This window comes from Streptopelia decaocto (genome assembly GCF_964273445.1).
Source record: "Streptopelia decaocto genome assembly, chromosome: 9".
NCBI classification, from domain to species: Eukaryota; Metazoa; Chordata; class Aves; order Columbiformes; family Columbidae; genus Streptopelia; species Streptopelia decaocto.
This window is the reverse complement of record NC_138664.1, coordinates 13,104,114-13,131,815: the sequence shown is the minus strand read 5'-3', so window position 1 is coordinate 13,131,815 and position 27,702 is coordinate 13,104,114. Positions and strand designations below refer to the sequence as shown.

The 27,702-nt window shown below is 57.8% G+C and overlaps 1 protein-coding gene across 1 annotated transcript in view; it reads left to right on the top strand.

Annotated features, from left to right (window-relative positions):
• The window catches only part of RASGRF1 (Ras protein specific guanine nucleotide releasing factor 1), a 33,639-nt gene that overhangs the window by 4,910 nt on the left and 1,027 nt on the right, over window positions 1-27,702 (top strand). The window contains exons 2-26 of the mRNA XM_082060762.1: window positions 6,098-6,204; window positions 6,993-7,140; window positions 9,614-9,706; window positions 10,104-10,357; window positions 10,703-10,782; window positions 11,231-11,424; window positions 11,795-11,904; window positions 12,633-12,751; window positions 13,224-13,384; window positions 14,167-14,230; window positions 15,111-15,247; window positions 16,254-16,336; window positions 17,008-17,256; window positions 17,862-18,232; window positions 19,035-19,160; window positions 19,704-19,874; window positions 20,191-20,303; window positions 20,951-21,063; window positions 21,445-21,505; window positions 23,532-23,635; window positions 23,812-23,896; window positions 24,463-24,660; window positions 25,419-25,498; window positions 26,164-26,281; window positions 26,624-26,692. Of these exons, the coding sequence (XP_081916888.1) occupies window positions 6,098-6,204; window positions 6,993-7,140; window positions 9,614-9,706; window positions 10,104-10,357; window positions 10,703-10,782; window positions 11,231-11,424; window positions 11,795-11,904; window positions 12,633-12,751; window positions 13,224-13,384; window positions 14,167-14,230; window positions 15,111-15,247; window positions 16,254-16,336; window positions 17,008-17,256; window positions 17,862-18,232; window positions 19,035-19,160; window positions 19,704-19,874; window positions 20,191-20,303; window positions 20,951-21,063; window positions 21,445-21,505; window positions 23,532-23,635; window positions 23,812-23,896; window positions 24,463-24,660; window positions 25,419-25,498; window positions 26,164-26,281; window positions 26,624-26,692 (3,408 nt within the window). The remainder of the gene's footprint in view (window positions 1-6,097; window positions 6,205-6,992; window positions 7,141-9,613; window positions 9,707-10,103; window positions 10,358-10,702; window positions 10,783-11,230; window positions 11,425-11,794; window positions 11,905-12,632; window positions 12,752-13,223; window positions 13,385-14,166; window positions 14,231-15,110; window positions 15,248-16,253; window positions 16,337-17,007; window positions 17,257-17,861; window positions 18,233-19,034; window positions 19,161-19,703; window positions 19,875-20,190; window positions 20,304-20,950; window positions 21,064-21,444; window positions 21,506-23,531; window positions 23,636-23,811; window positions 23,897-24,462; window positions 24,661-25,418; window positions 25,499-26,163; window positions 26,282-26,623; window positions 26,693-27,702) is intronic.

Here is a 27,702-nt window from a genome sequence, read left to right as displayed (position 1 = left end):
GGGGTGCGGATGCTCCTGTGCGGGGTGTGGGGCAGGGGGTGCGGATGCTCCTGTGCAGGGTGTGGGGCAGGGGGTGCGGATGCTCCTGTGCGGGGTGTGGGGCAGGGGGTGCGGATGCTCCTGTGCGGGGTGAGGGGCAGGGGGTGCGGATGTTCCTGTGCAGGGTGTGGGGCGGCTGCCACCTGGCAGAGCCCAGCACCGGGGCAGGGACACAAATCAGCAGGTCCAGGTTGGTTTGACTGGGCTGCCTGGAGCAGCCCCATGCCCAGGGCCATCCTGCGTTAGCCATGCACCCAGGTGGGTCTGTGCCAAACCTGCTTTGCACAGGCGGGTAATGCGATTCTTGTTTTCTAGAAAAGTCTGTTTATTCTTCGGGGTGTCAGCCCGAATGTACTGCTGCCTGATTGCCATCTCTGATTATTCACAGGATGCTCATTGAAAGGGCAGGATAATATGGTGTGATGTGTGAGTGATGTCGATGGAGTGGTTCCGCTAGGCACAGGACACCGTGCCTCTGCGGGAACTGCCTTTGTCATGTGGGAAAAACTATTCCCTGCATTTGGCCTATAAATCCAAATGAGGCAATCTGGGGACAACGTGGCCTTATTACCAATGTTCTGTGGACACAGGAGCTGAAGTCGCGGCAGGAATTGTTCCCCAGCAGCAGCTCCCTCTGGGCAGTGGGAATCCTGCCGGAGAAGCTGTCGGGTGTTGGATGGTTGAAAAAAGTGGGTTTGTGCATCTAAATTCTGAGCTGGAATAGTAAAATAGTTATTGGAATATTTTGCTTGCCGAAGGGCAGGCATCAGCAGAGGTTGGTTTCTGATGAAGCAAAAGGCCAAGAGCATTTTCACCTGTGAGACAAAAAATCTGAAAAATAACATAGTATTAAAAAGTTTAAAAAACCATTTTTCAATGATATTTTTTTTAATGTGTGGACCAGTTCTGAGTAAGAGATCTCTTGGCTTAAGCTGTTTGACTCTTCCCATCAGCTTAATTTGCCTTGATTTGCTCACATGGGTCTTTGCCATGACAGCTGGCCTGTTGTCCTGTTGGATTTTTATAAACTTGAAATGGAAACTTTTTTCCTAAACTCAGGTACTTTTAGCCAGGCTTTCGGCACTGGGCTGAACGCAGCAGTAACTCATGCCAGTAGCATAGAAACCTACATGTATTTACATGCAATCTGATTTTTTTAACATAAATCAAAATTTGTGAACCTAAACCTGAACTACTCATCAATTTGAAGATTATCCTGCTGGGGTTTTTTGTGTTTTAAATGTGATGCCAGTCCATCCCCTTTATTCACGCGTTCTCGTGAATGAAATCTGTTAAAGAAGCAATAGGAGACATGACAGAAACCTTCCCCCAGCAGCCTCAGGTACATTTGCTCAGCTGTGCACATACAGTTTTGCAAGATTTCTTGCAAATACGAAGGTGCAGAGTCATCACAGTGATATTCATATGTAAAATCTGGCTGAGGTATGAATGTCCAGTATACCCAGGGTTAGGATAATGCTGGTTTCTTTATTAATTACTGCACAGAGCTATGTATTTCCAAGCAGGGGGAGCTGTTTGTGGTGTATATACCATGGAGCCTGTGTGGTACAGGCGATACCTGTGTGGTACTGGCGTTGCCTGTGTGCCCGTCTGCCAACATCACTGCATAATGTGCCAGAGAGGGGAAAACTTGGTTTAAAAAAAATTTTACAAGTATTTCTGCCCAAGACTTGGGGTGGGATTCTCATGGGGTGCAGCATCGTGCTGCAGTGAGTCCCCAGCTCAGCTGGTGCTCGGCTCTAGTGCCCATGCATGAGCATCGTTATGGTCCATCCTGAAGCAGAGGACACAGATTTCTGCTTCTGGGATTTTTTTTCTTGTTGCAGGAAGCACAAGAGCTGCCCGGCCACCCATCTCCTGCGTCCCGCTCCCAGGTCTGTCTTCCCAGCACACACGCTATGTAGGTCAGGGAAGTTAAAAGCTGCCAGTGCTGGCTGTGGATTTTTCGACTCATCCATCCAGAGGAGGAAAATTCTCCTCTCTTGCCCTTTCTGTCAGCTGCAATAACCGTCAGCTTTGTGAGCAGGCGGCTGTGTACCTATCTGCCATGGGCAGAGGGAGGGGACGCGTATCTCCGGCGCGGCGGGGAGCGTCCCCATTGCAGGGGGACAGCGGGGGACATCTGCTGCGGGGCAGAGAGGCCCCTGTGGCAGCACAACAGAATGGCTTTGTGTGGGAAAGGGTGACGATCACCTCTGCTGTGTGGGTAGCGTTGCTGGGGATGTCTCTGTCTCAGTCCCCCCAGTCTCACTGGGCACTGTCACCAGCCACCTTGGTCACAGCATCCAGAGTGGTCTGGTGTGGTGCTCTGGCTGAAAAACACCCTGCTCCAGATTTTAAAGAATTCTGGAATCGGTTGATTGTCTATTTTGGAAATAATGCATCATTTTAAAGCTTATCGGAATGTATTTATTGTTTACTTAACAGAAGGCAAAAAGTAAAACCCCTCAAGATCAGCACAGGGCATCAGATGGACACAGGAGTGGGTGAAGCGCATCTTGGGCTGCACAGGGACCCTTGGCTGGGCTGCCCACGCAGGAGGTTTTGCTCCCCCGGCGCTGGGCAGGAGGGCAGAGCCAGCACTGTGCTGGGTGTCACACCCTCAGGGACACTTCTGGGAGACAGTCCCTGCACGTTAATCACTTGGGTTGTCTCCTTCACTAATTCAAAGCCAGTTTTTGAGGTTCTGGAAGCAGAAATAGCTCCTGAACGGTGTTTTGCTGTTGTACTCTCAGTCAATATAGCCAGGCTGGCGCTGGGGATTTTTTGCAGAAAAAGCAACAGTGTGAGTGGAGTTTGAGGTGTGGGCTCAGGGGCCGGGGCTGCAGTGGGGGCCAGGCCAGGTCCCGCCCAGCTGGGCCACCCTGAGCAGAGCCCCAGACACGTGCTGGCTGGGGCACCCCGGGAGCAGCTGCTGGAATGGGCTGGAGCTGCCGGTGGGCGCTGGCCTGGGAAGAGCTGGGTGGTGGTCACGGTGCTGTGGCTGGTCCTGGGTGGGTGTTTGAGCCTTTCCCTTTGGGACCCGAGATGCTCCTGTGTTGTTCTTTCAGGCGGAACCGCTGTGTTCCCCTGAGGTTTGCTGAAATAAAACCCTCACAGCACCGGGGTCTGTGGGTCTGTGCATCCTGCAGCACTGGTGGCTGCGCATCCCACAGCGCGTGCTCAGGTGGCACTGGGAAAATGGGGGAGGCTGGAAAATGCCCTGTAACAAGGGACGTCAGGAATCACATCTGCTGAGCGTGCCAGGAGCAGAGTGAGAGGTGGTGTGAGCCCGGGGTGCCACTGAGCTTTTCAAATCAGCAGAGATGGGCAGAAAAGCAGCAAACTGAAGCTGTGGGTGCTTTGTGCTCTGCCCCGGGCAGGGCTGGCCCAGCAGCTCCAGCTGCCCTGGAGAAGCTGCTCTGGGGCAGGGTCTGATCCTGCTGCTCTCCATCCTCTGCCTGGTGCCATTGAGCAGGGGGTCCTGGTGCTGGTGAGTGGGGGGTCCCGGTGAGCGGGGGTCCAGGGTCTGTCCCTGCCCAGCTGGCCGTGCTGCCACTGCGCGTTGGCCCCGACACGGCGAGCGGGGCTGGAAGCGTTCCTGGGCTGTCAGGTTTGATGTGTCACTGCAATGACAGAGAGGGATCATAATTTAGGCGGAGATAAAAGGTGGTGGGAGTTTTATTATTCAAATATAAAATAACTTCCTCCTTTCAAGCGTGCTGCATTTCCTGGGTATTGTGTGAGGATACATCAGAGTGACAGGCAGTGTGCGTGTGTGCTCACAGGAACCGGCTTTAATTGCAGCTGGAGCCGTGGTCGGGACCGAACCGTCCTGCACAGCCCCGCAGCAGCTGTGGAGCTGCCCCCGCTGCGGGACGAGGCTTTTGGCCCCACGTTGCCTGGCATCACTGCTGACAGTGCTGGAACTGCCGCTGGCAAAACATGCAGGAGTTTCTGGGTTTAGAAGAGATGAGCCAGGAGCCGCCTGGCAAAATGTTTTTGGTGCCGGTGTGTTGAGAGGTGCCTTGATGGACCCAGCGGGTGAAGCAGGGGGGACGCAGCCCTTGTGCCAGCCCTGGTCGCTGTCTCAGTCTCTGCCACAGGCTCTGCCACCCCCTGGTTTAAAACCCAGAAGGTCCTGGGGCTGTGTGAGCTGCTGCTTCTGCAGGGCCCTGGGTGGGATTAGGATGCTCTGAGCAGGTGTGATGCGGGTCCTACCCATGGGCGCAGGGCTCTGGGCGTGTATGATCACCCATGGGAGCACAGGCAGGTGCTGCATTGTCACCTGCATCCCCTGAGGGACCTGCAGTGTCTGGGAAGCACAGCCCAGGGTTCACTGTGCCCTCCTGCTGGCCAGGGTCAGTTTGGGGGAGCCACAGAAGCATCTCCCTGTGTTCTTGGTCCTGTGGGGACCTGGCCGAGCACGAGCTGTTGGCGTTGGTGGAATGTGCCAGGGTGAATGCATGTGCTGTGGCACATGGTTGTTTGACCCCGCAGCACCAGGAGCTCATGGGGGCACGGGGCCTGAGATGGGACTTTGCCAGCCCTGGTGTCCTGTGTCTGGGACCCCAGGCTGGGGAGTGAGTGCTTGGCAATGCGCTGGCACGGCTGGTGACATTCCTGAGTCAGTGTGTGAGGGGGAGGGTTTCCAGGCTTGCCAATGTGACAAGCTCTTTTGGATGCTGTTTGCCAGAGAGGGGATGTCAGAGAGATGGACATAAAGCAGAGCGACATAACTGCAACGCAGTTTTGGAGACCAAACATTCCTGCTGAATTTTCTATCCAACATGTCTCATAGCCAATAAAAACCTTCAGGGGTGGGAGGGAGAAGCAAAGGGGATGAGAACCGAAGGGCTGTGGAGCTGCTGCAGCCCCAGATGTGTCCCACAGACAGGCTGGCTACTCCCTGGCTGCCTGGAGCTCTTGCCAGCCTGGCCACAGCGGGTTGGGCTGAAGGGGAGATGGACGGTGACATGGTTTATCATGGGGAAGGCTCCCTGAGGAGAAAACTTGTCTGCAGGATCAGCGATAAACATATTTCATTTAAAGGCTCCTGGACAGAAGGAGATGCACCTTTGCAGGGTCACAGAAACAAACTGTTCCCCCAGCCTGCAGCCCCACATCGGGGCAGGTTCCCCTGCACATTCCTGTCTGCCCCGCAGTGCCCTCTGCGTGTTCATGGTGTGCCAGGGTCTGTCCTGGGCAGCAGGGGTGCACACGGGGACCAAGCAGCTGCTGCAGGCTGGGTTTGTTGTTTTGTTGTTGTTTGTTTTTTTTGTTGCTTTTTTTTTTTTTTTCCAAGATGCCTGTTAGTGCAGATCCCTTGTTAAACCCAAGAAAGGAGCAGAGAATGTCAGGATGAGCTTTTTCTGGTGGGTTTGGTTCCAGCCCTGCTATTCCGGGCAGTACCCAGCGCTGCAGCGTGGTCTGTGTTTCCTAGGAGACTGCAGGAGCAGCGCAGAGCCAGCCGGCGCGGGCTGTGCCGCACAATTAGCACAAATACTGCAAATGTCAAGGGAGGCTAAATATAGCCCAGCGCCCGGTCCTGCACCCCGCGCCCAGGAGAGCCGCCGCCTCGTGCTGTGGGCACGTGGGGCTGGGGGCTGCCAGGGGCTTCCTTTGGGTGCCAAGGATGGTCACTGCCCACGCAGGCAGGGATGCATGCAGGGATGCAGGCAGCCTAGTGCCGGGTCCAGCTAAACGCCCTTGCTCATCTGTCCCTGTCCCCAGGTGAGAGTTGTCCCCAGGGCCATGGCCGCAGGCTCAACCTGCAGCCTTCTGAAGTTCGGTGGGTTTGGGTTTATCTTGGTGTTTTCCCCATGGGGTTTCCCCTCGGGCAGTTCTCAGCCTCATCCTCGCCCGCCGTGTGGCTGCACGGCCTCCATGGCGAGGAGCAGCTTGTCCCCGAGTGCTGAGGGCAGTAGGTTCCTGCTGTGCTCCTGGTGTTTCAAAATGTTTTTTTTTTTTTTTAATGAAGTGACCTGTGGTGGACCGTAAAGTGCTTTTCTAATGGTTCTGTGTGTGGGAGCAGTAACCTCCCCGTTTCTCCCCCCAGCATTACTTCACCATTAACTTCAACCATGAGAACCAGAAGACGCTGGAGCTGAGGACCGAGGATGCCAAGGACTGTGACGAATGGGTGGCAGCCATCGCTCACGCCAGGTATCGCCCTCCACCGCCGCAGACTGGGGACGGGGGAGTCGGGGGTGAAGTTGTGCCCAGGGGCACTGCTGGCAGGCGGAGCAGAGCACCTTTGGTCCCCAACCCCATGTCAAGGACCGTTGTGCAGAGCAGGCGGCTGCATTCAGACACTCCCGGTCCCATACTCGTCCACATCCCACACAGCGCAGCTCCCCGGCAGGCTGGCACTGCCTGTCCCAGCCTGGTGCCAGGGGGATGCCAAATTCTGTGTCAGGTTGAAAGGCCCTCAGGAGGGGTTTCATCTGGAACAGCAGAAGGGGTCAGAAGGAGGTTTCTTCTGCTAATGTTTTCGTGCTGTGCGATGCTGGCCCAGCCTGGGTGTTACCCCAGGCAGCGTGGTCAGGAGCCGGCATGGCCGAGGAGTGTGCCAGGCTGGCAGTGAGGAGGGGCCAGGTGAGTGTCGTATGCAGGAGATTAGAGAAATATCATCTGCTGCTGCACCTGAACAAGAGCAGATGTTCGTGAGAGCTGGTGCCACAAGTGTCCTTCTCGTTAAACTTTTGGGGATGTGGTAGTTGAGAGAGCTTTGGCCATGGCTTTTATTTTTTTTAAGTCTCCTACCATTTCCTGAAAATTGGCGTTGTCTCTTCTGTTTGCACCCTCACGGGGAAGCCGAGTCCTCTCCAAACTACTTGGTTCTGAGCAGCAGCATCCCGACCTGCTGAAGCCATCTACTGTTCCATTCACCCTGTGGGTACCCTGAGCAGGGGGAGCGGGAGGAGGATGCTCACTGCCCTGTCTGCCCACAGCTACAGGAACCTGGCGACGGAGCATGAGGCGCTGATGCAGAAGTACCTCCATCTCCTGCAGATCGTGGAAACAGAGAAGACAGTTGCCAAGCAACTCCGCCAGCAGATCGAGGACGGGGAGATCGAGATTGAGCGCCTGAAGGCCGAGGTGAAGACCCCAGCATCACCCCACGGATGCGATACTGCTCCTCGGGGCAGCCCATGGGCTGTGGGTGGGCAGGCAGCATCACTGCGCTGGTGGGAACCGGGGACACGGCAGCCAGTGTGTTTGTGTTTGCTTGAATGATATCGGGCTGCCCCACTGTCTTGCAGAGAGGGGTGAGGGCATCACCTTAGTTGGAGGTTTTCTTGCAGGAGCTGTGCAGTGTATGCAGGGCCCGGGGTGGTCCCCAGCCCCAGGACGCTGCCACCAGGGGGAAGGGATCACTCTGGCACTGGGGAACGGGCAGTGAGCTGGTCCCTCCTGTTCAGAAGGTGCTGGGGGACAGATGAAGACTCCCTGTCTTACTGTTTCACCTCCTTATTTCCACCCTGCACACTTTGATTAGACCCCTCTGTGTGGCTGGCAGTGCCGTGTGCCGGGCAGTGCAGAGCTGGATCAGTGACTGACACAGGGACTGGCTGTGGCCTTGGGAGGGGACTGGTGTCAGCTGCAGTGTCCTGACAGCTCCTGTTCGTTGGGGAATTAATGCGCATGGGGCTATGAACAGAACGGACCCTTCACTGAGACGGGAGCGTCTCTCTGATGAGCGCAGCCCAGGAAATCTGGTGCCCGCAGCTGCTCTCAGAAGCTCTCGCAGCAGTTTGTGGCGTTGGGTTGTAGGAAGGGTGACATGATGCAGGATACTGCAGACAGCAGCAAAATGGAAAAATGACTCAGCAGTCGGTGCCGAGGGCAGCTGGTGTCCCTGGGGCTCCAGGCTGGGTGCTCCCCGTGCTGCCCGGCTGCCCCCTGTGGGGCTGCACCCGCCCTGGAGACGCTCTCATGGGTCCTGCTGCCGGTTGGGCTGAGTTGTCAACCCTGAGTCAGTCAAAATCTCAAAACTGCCATGAAGGAGGCAACTGGGGAGGCAGTGAGGGCAGGAGTGGGTTGGTACATCCTTATGGTGGTCTTTTCTTTCGATTTTTAATTTTTAAGTTAAGAAGTGCAGGTCAGTAGCTAGTCCCTGACCATGGGTCGTGAGGCACTGAAAACTGCTCTTGTGGACCTGGGGAGCCCCAAGCCTTTCCCAGGAGTGGTGTCGGCACCGCTGTGTTTGTGCTCCCCGAGAGAATGGAATTGGCCCCAAAGCCTCACTGTCTGCAGCCCCGGCACCCACTTGGTGGGGGTTTCTCCTGGGACCCCGGTTGGGTGCCGGTCAGGAGCCCCCAGCTCCGGTGCAGCCCCCGGGTCAGGGTGAGTACGAGGGACAGGGGAGGCAAGCAGGGGGCCAGGAGCATCCCGATGAGCTGTGGGCCAGGGGAGGTGGGAGACGTGTTGAGAACCTGCAGTTAGCAGAGGGGTCGGGTTCCAAGATGCCGGGTAGAGCTGCAGCCCATCCCCTCCCCTGTGCCCGGGTGCATTTGATTTTACTTTGCATTGTTTTGTTGGTTTTTGTTTTGTTTTTGGTTTTGTTTTGTTTTGTTCCACATGCTTTGAAGCAGAGATCAAATAATCAGCTCCTGCTTTTAATGTGCAAATTTTACTCAAGCAAACCAAAATAAAACCATGGCACCAGCAAACCCGCTCCGTGGGTCGCAGCCGAGATGCTCCCAGAGCTGGCATGGAGAATAGCCTCAGTGCTCACAAACGTGTAAAACCGAGGGGTGCAGGCAGTGTTTGGTGACTTGAAGCTCCATGGGAAGGTACAGAGAGAGGGAAAAATCTCTACAATATCTTCTAAAATCTGATCCCATGTAACAAAAACACAACATACACTGGGCAGGTGCTGCAGTTACTGGTGCCGTCAGTCCCCAGCACCATGGGGAAGCTGCGTCTGCAGCTGAAAAAGGTCTTAGCTCTTTCTCTCCAAAACTTTTTGGAAAGTACTCTTTAAAATCACAATTCAAATCACATTTTTCCCAGTTTCAAGTTCCTGGATGGTACATTTGCCGTTTTCCTGCCCTTTCTGTAGCTCCGTATGCAGCTGCAGCAGTGTGGGGGGGGACACCGCAACGAGCAGAGGAGTGATAAAAAGCACAGGCGAGAAACAGCAAAAATTCAGATGCCTGAAACTAACGAGATCTGATCCAATTTGTGCTGGAAAGCTGTGCCTGGTTGAGAGTTTGTCCCTGTCTGCAAGTTTTAGGGTGCAAAGGACTTGAGATTTTTCTGCCATTTTCTATCCAGCTCGTTTTTTTAACGACTCGCCTGTGAAGGCTTCCTTAGGCAACAGGGATGCAGTTGGGTACCCGGCAGGATTTACAAGTCCCCGTCTTGTGTTTAGATGCTTGGGAGGCTGGGGAGCCCTGACAGCTCTGCAGCCTTTTTGTATCTGCTTCATTTCCCATCTCCCATTAAGACAGAATCAGCATGTGTCCCTGTGTCTCTGGTTAAGCTGGTGGCACGTGCCATTCCCCGGCAGCAGGGTCTGGGCTGCCGGGCTGTGCCGGGGTGGCCGCTCACCACTCTCTGCCCGCAGATTGCCTCCCTGCTCAAGGACCACGAGCGCATCCAGGCCGGGCAGAGCAGCGCGCCCAGCGACGACGACAGCGACATCAAGAAGATCAAGAAGGTAGGTGGTGATGGGGACATAGAGCTGGCACTGGCGGGGACCCAGCACTTGTGCCATGGGAGACATGCTGGGTGCGGGGCTGGCGGAGCCGGGCAAGTACCTGGTGTTGTGGCTGTGCCAGAGGAGGGCTGAGTGAACACAGGATCCTTGCTCCTCACAGGAGTCCTCCATGCATCCCTGTAAAAGGGAACAGAGGACATTGTTGGCAATAAGCAAGTGCATTTCCATGAGTTATTGCTCGTTCCCAGCCGGGGGTGTTTGGAGCAGCCCCAGTATTGGGCACCATCGCACACCCAGCAGGAGCCAGGGAACCCCTGGCAGTGCCGTGACCTGGCACTGTGCCAAGCATGGGCACCGGCCCCACAGCTGTCCCTGACGCTGCCACGGCTCCCGGCAGGTGCAGAGCTTCCTGCGGGGCTGGCTGTGCCGGAGGAAGTGGAAGACCATCATCCAGGACTACATACGGTCCCCGCATGCCGACAGCATGCGCAAGAGGAACCAGGTTGTTTTCAGCATGCTGGAGGCTGAGGCCGAGTATGTCCAGCAGCTCCACATCCTTGTCAACAACTTCCTGCGGCCGCTGCGCATGGCAGCCAGCTCCAAGAAGCCGCCCATCACACACGATGATGTCAGCAGCATCTTCCTCAACAGGCAAGTGCCGGCCTGGGCCCTGGAGCTCTGTGCACCCGGCCGGCCGCAGCCCGTGGGCAGTGTGGGTGTCTGCTGCCCGCCCTGGGAACGGGTGTGGGGATGTGGGGTGCTGGGGGTCCCTGGGAGCTGACAGCCCGGTCCCCAGAGCCATGGGTGGAGACTCGCTGTGCCCGTGGACACCTGCACAGTGGCTGAGGGCTTGGCAGTGACACAAGGAGGTACCGTGGGGGTGGATGATGCTCCAAGGCCTTGGCAGGGCAGGGAGGCAGGCGATGAGATTTCATCTAATCCCTCTATATTTGTCATTTGTTCATCTGTCTTCTCACCCCTTGGTTTATCTTTCAGTGAAACCATCATGTTTTTGCACCAAATCTTTTACCAAGGCCTGAAGGCGAGGATCTCCAGCTGGCCCACGCTGGTGCTGGGTGAGTGCACGATGCCTCCTCGCCACCCATCCCTCCCGCTCGCTGCGGGAGCAGTTCCGCAGGCGCTTTGCCAACCAGCAGCGGTGGAACCCCTCGCACAGCTCATCACTTGTGCCTGCTGGCCACGGGGTCGAGGACCTGAGCAAAAACCAGAGAAACCCAGTTCCTGTGTTGCTGGTTCTGCCAGGCGGTGGGAGGGGAGGGCTGGACCACACGCAGGAGAGCTGGTGCTGAGGAGCATCGCTGTGTCGGATGGGACCCTCAGCTGCTCCAAAGGGTGTCTGTGGCACCCAAACTGGACAGACTGGGACTTGCACAAACAGGACATGGTCCTGGGAGGGTGGCCTGGGTGGAACCCAGGGAGGAGGAGGGTCCTGAGCCAGGGGGCTGTGCTGGGAGCCCAGGACACAGGCTGGCCCAGCGCACCCACCACACCCCCTGCCCGCAGCCGACCTCTTCGACATCCTGCTGCCCATGCTGAACATCTACCAGGAGTTTGTGCGGAACCACCAGTACAGCCTGCAGATCCTGGCGCACTGCAAGCAGAACCGCGACTTCGACAAGCTGCTCAAGCACTACGAGGCCAAGCCCGACTGCGAGGAGAGGACCCTGGAGACCTTCCTGACATACCCCATGTTCCAGGTGACTGCTGGCACTGGGACCGGCCGTGGGGATGTCACTACAGTGCTGGCGGCAAGGGTTGGGCTGAGCAGTGCAAACCACAGCCCCAAAGTGGCATCAGGTGGGGGGTACAGCCGAGTGCAGATGGGCTGGGGCTGAACCCCGTGGGTCCCACGCTGCTCCTGGGACCTGCCCAGGCTGTTGCTGTGTCATCGGTGCTGCAGGAGGACTCTGGGTGAAGCTGCCAGGTTTGCAGTCACCCCGTGCTGCTGAGACACGGATGGGGCAGAGCTGGGTCCTGCGCAGACCCTCACACTGTTCCCCTCCTCGTTAGGTTTTAGCACAAGGAGCTTTGAGGCTTTTTTAACCTCCCAGATCTGTTGTGCCACAGATCCCCCGGTACATCCTGACGCTGCACGAGCTGCTGGCTCACACCCCGCACGAGCATGTGGAGAGGAACAGCCTGGATTACGCCAAGTCCAAGCTGGAGGAGCTCTCCAGGTCAGACCCACACTGCCCATCCCTGCTGGTCCCTGCGGCCAGGCTGCGGGGACGGGGGCAGCTTTGGCGCCCGCTGGGTTTGGGGTGGTAGGGAGTCTCGTGGGACGGGAGCCCGGCTGCTTCTGGCCACGCGCTGTGTTTTCCAGGGCTCCTTAATGACGAAATAGGAGTTTTGGGGGGCTGGGATGGCTCTGGCTCTGTCCTCCTCAGTCTGGCATGGTGGTGCTGGTGTCCGCAATAAGCACCCTGGTATCGGCCGCAGTTCCCCATTTCCCAACCTTTATCCTGCGCAGGCCGTGGACTGAAGTGTTCCCTGTGTCCTGTTGCCAGCAAATTGCAACAGTGCTGAACCCATCGGTGCTGCACAGTCCTCGGACGATCTCTACAAAGAGTTTCCATCCCTTTTCCCACCCCTCAAGGAGTAGGGATGTCGGAGGGGGCTGCTTATGGGGAGGGTCTGTCTGCCCTAAATCTGAATTTAGTGATTTCTGAGCAAGAAGCACTCGTGTTTAAATATTTAGAGATCTGGAGGTACGGACCAGGTTGATGTGTAGGCTAATTCCCAAGCTCCTGGGTCCATACGGATACATATAATGCTGTGATCCCTCAATATTGCTTTGCTTTTGACCTTACCTTGGTGCAGCCCCTCCAGTCGGTTTAAAGGGATCTGCTGGGAAAATTCCTGCAAATCTGATCTGAACTCAAATTTTATCTTCTTTCTCCTTCAGGATAATGCACGATGAAGTGAGTGAGACTGAAAACATTCGAAAAAACCTGGCAATAGAGCGGATGATTATTGAAGGGTGTGAAATTCTGCTGGACACCAGCCAGACTTTTGTAAGACAAGGTACTGTGTTTGTGTCAATGTCCCTCCCCTCCGTGGTTAACGCAGAGCCCCGCAGCCCCCATCCCTGTGTCCCTCCGCAGCATGGTCTGCTGAGCTGGGAAATTTAAAAATATAGCCTGTTTCTGAATTTCCTGTGCTCCAAAGTGCCCCACTTTAAGTCTCAGCTCTGCATTTCATTGTGTCATGGAGCAGCATGAGCATTTTGGCCCTTACTGATCTCCAGACGCACCCAGCCCCCTGGGCACACGTGGTCCTGGAGCAGCACCCCATGGGTGGGGGCAGGGTGGACTGGGGGCCGTAGCCTGTGCCCCCCATAACCTGCACAGCTGGGGGCTCCTGGTCCCAGCCCTGGCACTTGGGGACACGCTGGCCACCGCCCCACATGGGACACACGTCAATGTCCCACTCTGGAGACCCTGCCTGGCACCGCTGAAGCCGACACTGGGACAGGGCTGGGTCTCTCCCTCCACAGGGTCCCTGATCCAGGTGCCGATGTCGGAGAAGGGGAAGATCCCGCGGGGGCGGCTGGGCTCGCTGTCGCTGCGGAAGGAGGGCGAGCGGCAGTGCTTCCTCTTCTCCAAGCACCTCATCATCTGCACCCGCGGCTCAGGGGGCAAGCTGCATCTCACCAAGGTGTGGGGACAGCGGGAGGGTGATGGGGCTGGGGCTGCTCCTGGGGTGCTGGGTGTGGGGAGGGGACAGGGGCTGGCACTGCTGGCTGTCCCGGTGACACCGGGGTCTGGAGACCACCATGCCCTCCCCTGGCCGCAGCCTCGGGGGGGCTGGCTGGAGCAGGGGGGCCTGGCTGGAGCAGGCAGGCAATGGGGTTTATTGTGTGTGGTCCAGGCACCTCATCAGTGACGTGCGGAGCTCCAAGTCAAAGACGAGAAATTGCAATTTGTTGATAAAAGAAGTTCTCCTGATCTGCAGCAGGAGCCTTGACAATTTATTCAGTGCGAAAGTTAAATTATAGCCTGGGACTGTACATAATGCTCACAGTCTGCTCCAGCCGCTCCCAAGACTCATGCTTTTGTTGGTGGAAGTTTCGCAGTTAATCAAGCGAGAATCTTACAGAAATTGCTCATTACTGGCATTAAATTATCAGTTTGAAAAATTACAGTCCGTGGCAAAGAATTGATAATTACACCAACAGACTTTTGGAAAATTTAATTTAAAGCTGATATTAAATAATTTATAAACAAATTAGTTGATTGGTTCCACAAGGAGATCCATGCTATCCCTGCTGTCAGGAGTTGTTCCCAGTGAGGCAGAGACTGCACTGGCCACGACTGCACCAAAACCTCGGAGCGTCGTCCCCATCCTCATCCCTGGGGCGGTGGGCTGTGGTGTGGGGGGACCAGGGCAGCCCCCAGACCCTGGAGGGATTGTGCTGCTGAGCCCCGATTCCCCCACAGAATGGTGTGATCTCCCTCATCGACTGCACACTGGTGGAGGAGCAGGAGAGCACCGATGAGGACGGTACGTGCCCCATGGCCCCACGCTGGGCAGAGCCCCCTCAAGACACAGGCAGGGCCCTGCTCAGCCCCACCTGTGGGTGCGGGGTTGGATTGTGCATCTCCTGGTGGGTGCTGAGCTGATGGGCACTCTCAAGGAGCCAAGTGACAGCTGCTCCAGGAGCCTCTTTGCAGAGGTCCCGACACCCCCTGCATGGCAGAGCGTCCCACGCAGGGCGGGTGATCTGGGTTCTGCAGCATCGTCACCCCATGCGGGGAGGGCAGAGCCCACAATGGGAGTGCTGGGGGGTGCTGGGGTTGTGGGTCCCACGGGGGCTGCACTTAGTGTCAGACCTTGACACGAGATCACTGCCAGCCCAGGCAATGCCAGCCTGGGCTGCAGGAGCTGCCCTGTCCTTGCCTGGGGACCGACAGCAGCATGGCCAGCACTGCCCATGTCCCCTGTCACAGGTGTGGCGTGATCAGCGCTGCCTGTGTCCTCTGCCACGGGTGCAGTGTCCTCCTGGACATTCCTGCTGTCCATTGGTGCAAACAAGTGGGAAAAGGCAAAGATACTGGACATGGACATCCTCAGCCATGCCCACTTGCCTGTGACTTGTGACAAAGCCCAGGCTCCTTCTCTTGTCTCATTACGAGTTTTCTGACACGAGCCGGTTCCGCTGGCACACGGTGCGGGGTCTCAGCGTGAGGCCATGCCATGCTTCAGGTGTACTGACTTTATTTTGCAAATGTGGAGCCTTTGCCCAGCAAACCTGTCCTGTCCTCACCGCAGACAACCCGCAAAGTGGAACAGGCTCCTTAAAACCTGGATACAACCTGTGCTGGGGGAGAGGGTGCGGGGAAACCTTTTCACCATCACTGTGTGTGGTTTTTCTGTTCCAAAGCAAAAGCATCAGGCCAAGACATCGACCATCTTGACTTCAAAATCGTGGTGGAGCCAAAAGATTCCTCATCTTTCACGGTTATCCTGGTGGCCTCGTCGAGGCAGGAGAAGGCTGCATGGACCAGCGACATCAGCCAGGTAGGACGGACCCACAGGGTCGGGGGCAGAGTCCTGGGGACGAGCAGCCCCGGAGGGATCCTGCTCAGCTGCGCCCATGCTGGCTGTGGCTTTGGGCACTCAGTGTTGGCTGTGACTTTGGGCACTCAGTGTCGGCTACGGTGCTGCCCTCAGGCTGTGGCTGCGGTGAGCAGCACGGGGGACACGGAGCACCGGGCACCCAGGGACAGCAGGGTCCCGCAGAGGGTGACTCATAGCTGCGGGGCACCCAGAGCCATGGCCAAAGGCCTTCCGGTGTCTGGTAGCTCAACGAGGAGGAGGAAGGTGCCACGGCAGGGTCTGTCCCATCAGTGCTCTGCCTGCACATGGATGTATGTGGCTTGGATTTCTCCTCTGGCTCAGATATGGGGCACAATTCACACCTAGTCTGCACTTGCTTGATGCAAATGACTTTGAAGATATTTTCCTTCATGGGAGGAAGAGAAAAAAGTCATTAGTTAAATAGGGGTTGCCTCCTGGCCACCGCTGTTGTACTGTGTCCCTGCCCGCGTCCTCTTGCCCAGCATGAGTCCGTGGGAAGCGCCCCAGGGAGGTGGCAGCTCCTGGTCCCAGTCCCACCTGCACAGGGACCACAGCCCAGCCCCCAAGAGAGCCCAGCAGCGCAGGCTTGGGGGGAGGTTAATGAGGGCACTGATGGCTGAGTGGGGGTTCTGCAGCTCCCACGGTTCCTGTATCTGCCAGCAGAGCCCGAGCATGGGCCAGGGAGCAGTCCTGGGCGATGCCTCCCCCAGAACAGGGATGCAGGAGCCATCACAATGCTCCTGTTTTCAGGCAGAAGTTCTTGCTCTTCCCAGCTGTGCACCCACAGTTGTGGTCTCCTGTCAGCAGCGGCAGATGCAGCTGGCGAGGATGTGTCTGGTCTAGCTAAGCCTGAGCTCAGGCTCTCTTAAGTCATGTCCCAGTCTGGTGGGCAGTGGGGCCATCCTCACGGCTGCCATCTCCCACCTCCCACCTGTGTCTCTTGCAGTGCGTGGACAACATCCGCTGCAATGGGCTCATGATGAACGCCTTTGAGGAGAACTCCAAGGTCACGGTCCCGCAGATGATCAAGTGAGTGCTACCGTGCCGGGACCCCCATGGCGCACCCCCCGCTGAACCCTGCATGGTGCTGAGACCCAGCAGCTTCCCCATGTGCACAGCACAGGGTGTGCTGCTTCCAGCATGGTGATTAGCAGCGCTCGTTAGCTGGGAGAAGAGGTTTGCGTGGGACTGGGCTTGGGGAGATGGGAATCTCAGAAAGGACAGGTTAGAGAAAAAATAATAATAGTGAAGAGGTGGGGGTGATACCCCTGGAGAAGAGGGGCATGGGGGCTGTTGCCCCCAGGGGTGCTGGGTGCAGGGCCCGTCCCCGACACTTGTGGCATTAGGTGGCTGGGCAGGATGGGGTGTCCCTGCTGCAGCCCTGCTGTGGCACACAGGAACAGTCTCGGTTCATGGGTGTCCTCAGGGACAGTCCTTCCACATTTTTTGCACAAACCTCTGCCTGTTGAACACCGTGCAGTGTTCCCACCCGTTCTGGAGTACGGATTTCCAAGCCTTCCCCCAGCAGCATTCTCACCTGTTTTTTATGTAGGGACACCTGCAGGAACAAGGCTCCTGCGCTGCCAAGGACCCTGCGCCGTGTCCCCTGCACCCCGTGTGTCTTGGGGGGAAGCTGCTCGTGCAAAGCAGCTCTTGGTTTCGTTCCAGGCTGGAACCACAGATATCTTGTTTCTCTGCAGGTCTGATGCCAGCTTGTATTGTGATGATGTTGACATTAGGTTCAGTAAAACGATGAATTCCTGCAAGGTCCTGCAGATCCGCTATGCCAGCGTGGAGCGGCTCCTGGAGAGGCTGACAGACCTGCGGTTCCTGAGCATTGACTTTCTGAACACCTTCCTGCACTCCTACCGTGTCTTCACCACTGCCCTGGTCGTCCTTGACAAGCTCATCACCATCTACAAGAAGCCGATCAGTGCCATCCCTGCGCGGTGAGGCTGTGCGCGGTGTTGTGGCGATGCCCGTGTTGGTGACCTGTCCTGTCCACAAGGGACTGGTTGGGTTGATGGGGGAACTGTGGCATTGCTCCCTTGTCCCCTCTTCAGTCCTGAGTCAGACCTCTGCTCCCCAGGCCTGCCTGGCCCCAGTGCCACCCCAGGGCTGTTTCACCTGGTCCCCATGGGCTGTGACATCTCCAAATGGTTTGTCAGCATGGGAACAGGCTGCCCAGGGCAGTGGTGGAGTCACGGTCCCTGGAGGGGTTGAACAGACGTGGAGATGAGGTTCTCAGGGACATGGGGCAGTGCCGGGGCTGGGGTAATGGCTGGACTCGATGAGCTTGAGGGGCTTTTCCAACCAAAATTATTCTGTGATTCTGTGAAATCAGGGAAGCAGATAAACTCAAGCTCTACTCGTGCCGGTGTCCCCACTCCTGGGAGGGCCGAGTGGTGGCAGCGACGTAATGGGGCTCTCACCGGCTGTGCCGTGCTGGGGGATGCCCTGGAGACACAGCGCTGCTGGAGCTGCTGGTGGGGATCACACCAACCGCTCTGGTGGAGTCGGTGCGAGCTTGGCCTTTCCCCATCTCTCCGCCAAGGTCCCTGGAGCTCTTGTTTGCAAACAGCCAGAACAACAAGCTGCTGTACGGCGAGCCCCCCAAGTCCCCCCGTGCCAACCGCAAGTTCTCCTCGCCTCCCCCGCTCTCCATCAGCAAGTCCTCGTCCCCCAGCCGGCGGAGGAAGCTGTCCCTCAACATCCCCATCATCACCGGCGGGAAGGCGCTGGATCTGGCGGCGCTGAGCTGCTCCTCCAACGGCTACGCCAGCATGTACTCCTCCATGGCTCCCTTCAGCAAGACCACCCTGGACATCAACAAACTGTACGTGTCCAGCAACTTCCCCAATAAAATCCCCGATGAAGGAGAAGCGGCCACAGAAAAGCAGGAGGAGTCGGCGCCGAGCAAACAGAGTGAGTGTGGGGGGTGGGTATCTGGCTCGAGCAGCAGGGGTGGTGGCTTCGGTGGGTGCTTTGCAGGGGGCACAGGGACATGTGCAGGGGGTCAGGGACACTGCACCCAGGGATTTGCAGAAGCTGTGTGCTGGGAGGGGTGGCACGGAGAGGCCCTGCCCCATGAGCAGGCACACAGCTGTCCCTTGTGTGCTGGGGAGAGTGGTGGCAGTGGCAGTGGTGGCAGCGGTGGTGGCAGCGGCAGCGGTGGTGGCAGCAATGGAGTATTGGGGGAAAAGAGCCGGAGCCAGGTGAGTAAAGCACCATAAAGGCCACAGGTCATTGTCCCTCTGTGCCCTGCACCAAGGTCCCCGGCTGTTAGCGCAAAAGCAGCAGCAGATGAGGCACCTGCTGCCGCAGCTGAATTCAGCAGTGGGAGACCCCAGGACCCCCGTTTGCTCCTCAGCGTCATTCTGCCCCCCGCTGCGGGCTGTGCCACCCCCTCCTGTGCCCCTGCCCTGGGCACAGCCCCATGCTGGCAGTGCATGGCGTGGGAGCCTCCTGTGGGCTGTGTGATGCCCAAAAGCTGCAGAACCTTTAAGAACAAAACAACAACAAAGAAGACACCCCCAAGACCCCCGACCACAAAAAAAAATCCAAAAATTCCTGTGGTAATTGCGGGACTCTGTACCATTCCTGTACTTGGTTGCTGTGTGTCCAGTGGGAATGATTCAGACCTTAGGAAAATCCAGAAGAGTTAAAATGTGGCTGCAGTGTACAGGTGTCCAGTGGTGATGGTAACTGAGTTCCTTGTTCCTCCCAGGCACTGAGGTGTCTGTCAGGGAAGAGTCAGACACGGATCCCAACCAGAGTGATGAAGCAGAAGCTGAAACTTCCCCAACAAAATCCCCGACAACTCCAAAGTCCGTCAAGTGCAAAAATTCATCAGGTAACAAGTGAACCATGACCTGTCCCGCTCAGGGCTGCTGCAACCCTGGCCACGCAGAGCTGCTGGTGGTGCAGGCGTAAAACTGAAGCTGAAGTGAGAAGGAGCTGGACTTTACCCTTTATTTTCCTGTGAGCGGACAGGAAAATGCCAAACTGTCTAGCTCGTATCACGAACCTGGTCTGCGTGTCCGACCAGGTCTCCTCACCCCTCCCTGTTCTGGGGCTGACCTGGTGTGTTCAGAGCCAGTTACGTGAGCCTGGGCTGGCACCAAGCAGCGGTTTATCTGCTGCAGTCTCTTCTGCAGCTCCTGGTGGTTTAATCCTGCTGGAGCTGTGCTGATCAGCTCTCATGGTGCGGTGCCATCACACCTGCCTGTCTCCTTGGCCCAGCCCCGGGGCTGGATCAGCCCCATGTTGTCCCTCTGCACCCTTCCTCCCTGAGCCCCGTTCCCGGTGTCCCTGACCTGGGGGCTGCAGGGGGCTGGGGGGACCTGGCCGGGCTGCAGCAGCCGCCCCAGTGCCATTGCCTTTCTTCTCCCCCCAGACTTCTCGCTGTTTTCTTACAACAACGGCGTGGTCATGACATCGTGCCGGGAGCTCGACAGCACCCGCAGCGCCTTGTCTGCTGCATCCGCCTTTGCCATCGCCACAGCGGGGGCCAACGAGGGGACCCCCACCAAGGAGAAGTACCGCAGGATGTCCCTGGCCAGCGCAGGTACCTGCCCCGGCTGCTGGGGGAGCGGGGTCACGTTTTGAGGTGCCCATTCCCACCATCCGTGGGTGGGTTCTCCCCCAGGAGCCCCCTGGCTGGGAGGGGGCAGGGCACCCCCAGCCCTGCGCCTGCTCTGGGCCGTGTCCCGGGGATGCCAGAGCACCGCGCAGGCTGCAGCCAAACCTTGGCCCCTGTGGGCGAGCACCCCGGTGACACAGAACGCCCGGCGCTGGGGACGTGGGGCTGCTCCTGCCAGGCACCCTGAAACCCCTGGGAGCGGCTCCTGACAGGGCTGTGCTGCGCTAAGGGCTCCCCACAGTTTCAGGCTTCCCGACGGACCAGCGGAACGGAGACAAGGAGTTTGTGATCCGCAGAGCGGCCACCAACCGCGTCCTCAATGTGCTGCGACACTGGGTCTCCAAACACTCGCAGGTGGGTGGCGGAGGGTCCCTCCCTCCCCACCAGTGTGAATTCCACTGCGTGCCTGGTGGCTCAACGAGGCTCCATCTAGAAAGACAATCCGGCACTTCTTTTTTAATTAAGTGATTGAGTAGACATAGGGAGGAGATGAAAACACGAAGCAGGGGAGCGGGGAACCCATGGGTGGGGAGGCAGGTGTTGGGTTGCTGCGTTTGCATGTTCGCTGTGTGAAGGGGAGAGCAGGACCCATGGTCACCCCTGCAGGGTTGGGGGAAGGGGAGCAGCTGGGTTTAGTGCCTGTGAAGGGGTTTGGGGCTGGGGTCGGGGTTAGGAAACCATGTGGCTGTCCTTGCTGTCCCTGTCCCTCTCAGTTGCTGGGGGCACTGGGAGTGGTGCTGTACTGGTTGTCACCAGGAAGCCCCCATGCCAAGTGCTGCCAATGCAGCTGTAGAGAAGGAGCCTGGAGCCTTCCTGGCTGGTCCCCGTGTGCTGGGATTTGGGAGGCAGAGGCAGCTCCTGCCCCGGCCAAGCAGCCACCTGCTCCGGCACCATGGGGCTGTTGGTCTCGGCCAGGTTGGACGGCAGGGAGCAGAACTGCTGGGAGTCAGTGTTAATTTAAATTATAGACCATTAACACTGTGACTGTGCTGCTTGGGCAGGACTTTGAAAGCAATGAGGAGCTGAAGTTCCGGGTGATCGGCTTTCTGGAGGAGGTCATCCATGACCCTGAGCTGCTGACGCAGGAGAGGAAGGCGGCCGCCAACATCATCAGGTGCGGGGCCGGGGGAGCTGCTGTTCCTGGCGCTGGGCCGGGCTCTCGGCAGCCACGTCTTGCTCTCACCAGGGACAAGAGCTGGCACAAGGTGTCGAGGACGGGCCAGGCAGGAGCCAGTTGTGTGGTGCGTCCGTCTCCCCTGGCACATCGGGACCTGAGTGGGGCCACGGGCAAAGTGTGACCCCCACCCTTGTCCCCACATGCAGGGCCAGCTGTGACCTCCATTAAGGGGTTTTTCCTCTTTAAAACAGGAAGTGTGACTTAGAAACATTCTTACACCCACCAAGAGTTAATTCAGTGCAAACGCACTGAGCCCTACCGCAGCCTGCGGGCCTGGGCCTTTCCCAGCTTCAGTAACACTGTCTTTTCCTGCCGCAGGACCTTGACGCAGGAGGATCCAGGAGACAATCAGATAACGCTGGAAGAGGTTGTACAGATGGTAAATACCCTTCCCCATCAGCACAGCGCCTGGTAGCTCAGTGCGGCGGTACGGGATCGAAGATCCGCGCCCAGAGCGGTTCTCCAAGCCCAGTGTCCAGTGTGCGGCTGCACAACAGGGGAAGGTTCCTGGGGATTGTAGAATCACAGATGGTTTGGGTTGAAGGGACCTTCCCAGCTCCCCCAGTGCCACCCCTGCCATGAGCAGGGACATCTTCACCAGCTCAGGTTGCTCAGAGCCCCGTCCAGCCTGGCCTGGGATGTCTCCAGGGATGGTTCATCCACCACCTCTCTGGCCAACCTGGGCCAGGCTCTCACCACCTCCAGTGTAAAATGGGGACAGGGCCAGCAGTGAGCACAGCCACATCTGTTAAGGGCAGGGGCAATGCCAATCAGCCCACTGTCTGCTTAGTCCTCCTGCACCGTCAGCAGGACCGCTGGAGTGGAAACATGGATATGCCTGCTGCTGCCTGAGGGGCCAGGAAAACCCTGTGGTCCCCACCATGTCCTTTGTGTCCCCAGCCCTGCGCCAGAGCAGTCACATGCTGATTCCAGGTGACGGTGCTGGCCCAGCTGGTGCTGCTCCCCTGGAGCAGAGCCCTGGGAACATGCGATGGATTTAAAACCATCAGGGTGGCTGCGGTGTGTTTGCCACCTTCCTGCATTAAAAAAGCTCAAAGTCTGCTCCCAGGAAAACCCAAGAGCCACTTCAGATTGGGCTGGTGCACCTGAAACAACAGCAGCTCTGTCCCCTGGCACGACTGCTGAAGTGGCTGGGGCCCCATGGGGGTTTTAAGATGTTGTGTAACCGTGGGAGCTGGAAACTTCCCCTGGAGAAGAGATGACAAATAAACTTGAGGGTTTCTGTCTGTCCCGTGGTGGAGCAGCCGAGCAGCAGCGAGCTGTGGCTAGAGGCGTGGAGGGGACACAAGGGAGCCCTGGGGTTTGGGGTGCACATTGGGGTGGTGGGTGGTGAGGGTCTCCCAGCACCCTCCTTGTGCGCTGGGGGTGTGTTTTGTGCTGCACCCCCGGCCGGGTGTCCCCAGGGTGCTTGGAGCCCTCCTGCACGGCCCCACTGCTGCTGGGTGCCACCACTGCCACTTCCCACTTCCCCCCTGGTGTTCACCCACCCTCTTGCTGCCTGCACCCTCTGGTGTGCACCCACCCCACCTGCCTTCCCCCCCCTCACTGTGCACCCACCTTCCTGCTGCCTGCACCCCCTCACTGTGCACCCACCTTCCTGCTGCCTGCACCCCCTCACTGTGCACCCACCTTCCTGCTGCCTGCACCCCCTCACTGTGCATCCACCCTCCTGCTACCTGCACCCCCTCACTGTCCACCCACTTTCCTGCTGCCTGCACCCCTCCACTGTGCACCCGCCCTCGCAGCCTCTCCTGCAAGCCCAGCTGGTGTTTGCTCCCAGGAGCCCTTTTGCAACCCCTTCCTGCAGCCAGGAGGGGATTTTGCAGCTGCGGGTAACTGGTGCTGGCGGGAGGGTTCCCGGGGCCGGCTCACCCGTGGGTGCCTGGGCCCTTGTGCTTCCCCAGACCCGCTCTGCAGAGGGTGCCGGTGGCACTGGCCAAGCTGCGGGCGGGGTGGCCAGGCCAAGGCAGCAGCTTGGTGGAGCTGCTCCAGCTGGGATCCCTGTTGCTTTGTTATAATAATTAAACAGACATAGAACAAAAAGGCAGCGGCTGCAGAAGTCAGCATGCAGGGATCTGTTCTGTAGCTCACGCCTAATTACTTAATGGAGAAGATGAGTTAAGTTTGTATCTGTGCCTGTGCACAGATGATAACACAACTCAGACCCTCTTGTTCGCGGGGCTGTGGAAGCCGGGACATGTTGGCGCTGGCAGGACATGGTTCCTCTGGACTGTCAGACCAGCACAGAACTGCACGTGCCAGCTGCAATGGGGAGAAGCTTTGGCTTGGGAGCCCGACTTGGGCTTTGATTTTATGTGAGTGAAATGTGGATGTTCTCACTGTGCTCTTAACCCACGAGCCTCGTTGTTGCCTTTGTCACTCAGGCTGAGGGTGTCAAAGCAGAACCTTTTGAAAACCACTCGGCGCTGGAAATAGCAGAACAGCTGACGCTGCTGGATCACCTGGTCTTCAAGAAGATCCCATACGAGTGAGTGATCCCCATGAGCAAGGAAGGGCTGTTCTGATCACCCCAGACTCTGTGGTTGCCCATTCCCCCCCACCAGACTGGCTCAGGCTGAACCCAGGGCTGCAAACCCTTTCCACCTGCTGGGACATCCCAGCAAAATGCGAAGCAAATGTTGACCTGCACATTGTCGTTTGCAGAGAATTCTTTGGGCAAGGCTGGATGAAGCTTGAGAAGAACGAGAGGACTCCTTACATCATGAAGAACACGAAACACTTCAATGATGTAAGTACAGCCACGTGGGGACGGGCAGCCACCTGCAACTGGGAGGGACGAGCATTGTCTGCCCCCACCCACGCTCCACGGGTGTGCCCTGGTGAACTGGTGCAGGTGGAGCATCTGGTGCAGTTACAGGATCACAGAATCACAGCCTGGTTGTGTTGAAGGGCCCTCTGTAGATCACCCAGCCCCAGCCCTGCTAACGCAGGGTCACCGGAGCAGATTGCACAGGATCACTTCCAGGTGGTTTGAATGTCTCCAGAGAAGGAGACTCCACACCCGCTCTGAGCAGCCTGGTCCAGGCTCTGGTACCTCACAGCAAAGAAGTTCTCCTCATGTTCAGATGGAACCTCCTGTGTTTCAGTCTATGTCCGTTGCCCCTCACCCTGGCGTTGGGCACCACTGAACAGAGTCTGGTCTATCCTCTGACACCCAAACTTGAGCAACTGCAGTTGCTCTTCCTGGGGCTCCTGCAGCGAATGGAAATAATTTGAAAACACGTGGTGATGTGGAGGGTGAGGAGCCGTGTCCACATCCCCCTGATGTGCAGGGCGCCCGGTGTCTCCCCAAAGGTCAGTAACCTGATCGCATCGGAGATCCTGCGGAATGAGGAGATCAACGCGCGGGTGAGCGCCATCGAGAAGTGGGTGGCAGTGGCCGACATCTGCCGGTGCCTGCACAACTACAACGCGGTGCTGGAGGTCACCTCCTCCCTCAACCGCAGTGCCATCTTCCGCCTCAAGAAAACCTGGCTCAAGGTCTCCAAGCAGGTGAGGACATAGGGCTGAGCTACCCTGGGGGCTTTGCTGGGGTCAGTGTGATGGTGTTGGGATGGCAGGAGACATGTGCATTGACCAACACAGTTAGGAGATGGAGGAAAGTTCTTGTAGGGCTTTCCCAGGAGGGAAGTGACATGCCAGCAGCTCAGCCCCTGCAATGCTGTTGGGTTTGTTCATCCTGCAGCTCAGATGTGCAGTTAGAGAAACCTCCGAAGGGTCGTTGTAGCTGGGTACACACACACACACACATCTGTGAACTGGCTTGCTGGGCTTCTCAGACCAGTTATGGATGAGCAAAATGAATCCTAGTGTTGAGTTACTTGGTGCAGAAGGAAGTGGTACCTGCATGGTGCAGAGCCTGGCACAGCCCAGAGCCGCTGTGTGGGCTTCTCAGAACCGGCAACACCATCTCTTTTACTGCAAAGTGACAAATCTGCACATTGAAACAGGCACTGGTGAAGGTAGGAGGCAGGGGACAAAAACAAGTGCACAGCCTTTGTTATGCACTGGAGGAATTCTGCTCCCAAAGCCTGCTCAGCTCCCCTGGCTGGCACCAGGCGCTGCAGTAATGGCCGGGGCAGGATTTGCACCCTCAGAGGTGTCGAGCAGCCGCAGGAGTGACAGCTGTGGTGGTCAGTGCAGCAGAGCGGGATGGGGTGACCCCGTGGCACTGCAGGTGTCACCCCCTGGCTGCGGGGCTGGGGTTTCCCCCAGGGCTTTATCCAAGTGACACATTGTGTTTCTTGCAGACAAAGGCGCTGATCGATAAGCTGCAGAAGCTGGTGTCGTCGGAGGGCAGGTTCAAGAACTTGAGGGAGGCACTGAAAAAGTGAGTGAATGGGTTCTCCTCTGGTTGCTGTGGGGGGTGACAGCCAGCTGGGGCCCGTGGTGACAGGGAAACCAGTCCCACCCCACTGCCCTGCTTGGGCTGGGGTTTTGCTCACCACCTCATTGCAGAGCCCACACCGAGGAGTGTGCTGGGCAGCAGCAAAGGCAGCGGTTTGCAAAGCGACCCCGAGTAATGAGCTGCTCCTTTGAGCAGCAGAGTGAAGTGAATAAAAGGGGTTGCTCAGGGGGAAACCATTGTCAGGCACCAGGAAGCCTTTTTGTTTTCTCATTCTCCTTACAGACTCATAGTTTAAACCCCCAAGTGTACAATATTTAGCTGGGGTTTCCTGCCAGCCAATGCGTGTCACTCCAGCCAGCTGGACCTTTGTGGCAGCACTGGTGCTGTGGGTGCAGGGGAGCGGAGTCTCTTTGGTGCAGGGGAGCGGAGTCTCTTTGGTGCAGGGGAGCAGGGTCTGGTGGGTGCAGGGGAGCAGGTGCTGCGGGTGCAGCAGGAGGTGGGCGCAGGGAGTGGGGCGCTGAGCTGCCCTGGAGCTGGTGCATCCCCATGGGCTGGCGCATCGCTGTGCAGTCCCACCCTCCTCCCTGCTCCAAAGCCGCTGAGTAAGGCAGTTTTCTCTCTTATTTGTTTCTGGTTTGCTCCCAAAGTTGTGACCCTCCATGCGTCCCCTACCTGGGAATGTACCTGACGGACCTGGCGTTCATCGAGGAGGGTACCCCGAATTACACTGAGGATGGGCTGGTGAACTTCTCCAAGATGAGGATGGTGAGTGTCCCAGCCCTGCTGCGGGCGTGCGGGGGCTGGCTCGAGGTGATGTGGCTCAGTGCCGCTGTGCTGGCTGGGGTCTGTGCCCCCTGTGCAGCCCCTGCAGTCCATCACCCGCTCAACCCCAGCCGCACGCATCCCCCTGCACGCAGGTACCAGCCGGGGCTGCCTCTGGCAAGAAATGTGTGTGGAAGGAACAAAAAAAACCCTTCACATGGTGCTGTGGTGGGAGGTGGGAATGGAGTGAGCTCCACCGCTGCCCGTCACCCTCCTGGGTACTGGGACATGTTGCCGGTGATGATAGCTGTGCTGTGAACAGCTTCTGTGGTTTCTCTTGGACAGATTTCCCACATCATAAGAGAGATCCGCCAGTTCCAGCAAACCGCTTACAAGATTGAGCACCAGCCCAAGGTACGGCCTTGTCCCCAGCACCACGTGCTCCGTCTCCTCCTCTCCCACTCCAGTTGCAGGGTCTAAGCAGCCTTTGATTCCTGGCAGCTCCCTTGGGGAAGATCTGGTGCTTCTGTCAGGAATTTAGGACAGAAAATGCTAGCAGAGCCAGTGCAGGTGGGAGATCTCATGACAGAGGGGGACAAGCACAGGAGTCAGGTAGTGACCTCCCTGCTCTGGTGCTTCTCGTGCCACACAAACTGTAAAGAGCCCCCCACCTGCCCAGCATTGCTTGCAGAGCAAAAGGACACGACTTCTCGCTGTCCCAGCCTTGGCCAGAACATGTCAGTGCTGTCCCTGCCTGTCCCCAGCTCTGCTGCTGGTTCTCCCCAGCACACAGGACCATCTTTTCGCTCTGGGTCTTTCCGCATCCACCATGATCATGGGCACGGACCAGCATGGTCCTGCTGAGCTGGGGCTGGTGTGTGGCCAGGGTCAGGCAGCACGGGAAGGGAGCAGCACCAGGGAGCGGGTGGGTGCCGGGGATGGAGCTGGCCGTGCCTGAGCCGCTTTTGGACAGACGTGGGCTGAGGCAGAGACCTGTGTGCAGTGAGAGCGGGCGTCCTGCCGTGGAGCTCCCTGCAGCTCCAGGACTTGAACCCAGTTTTACCTGAGTGTGAAAGGAGAAGATGCACCTTTCCCCACCCCCAGGGCCCTTCCATGGGAAGGAGTGACAAGTGTCGGTGGCTCCTGGGATCGTTGCCCTCACACCCTGCGCTCCCTTGCCCTTTGCTGCCCATCCGCAGGAGCGTGGCCGGTGCCGGGGAGGAAAAGTGAGCAAGAAAGACAGAGGAGCAGCTGAGGACTAGGCAGGACTTTGCAGCCCAGGGTTAAGATGCAGGTGCAGGGCCTGGTGGGTTGGCAGGAGCTGCAGGTGTTGCTCTGCCACTTGTTCACTGCTCTGGCCTCTATCACCTCCCAGTTCCGGCATTTATGGGCGGCTGTGGCAGAGGGGAGTCCTCTCTGCTAAC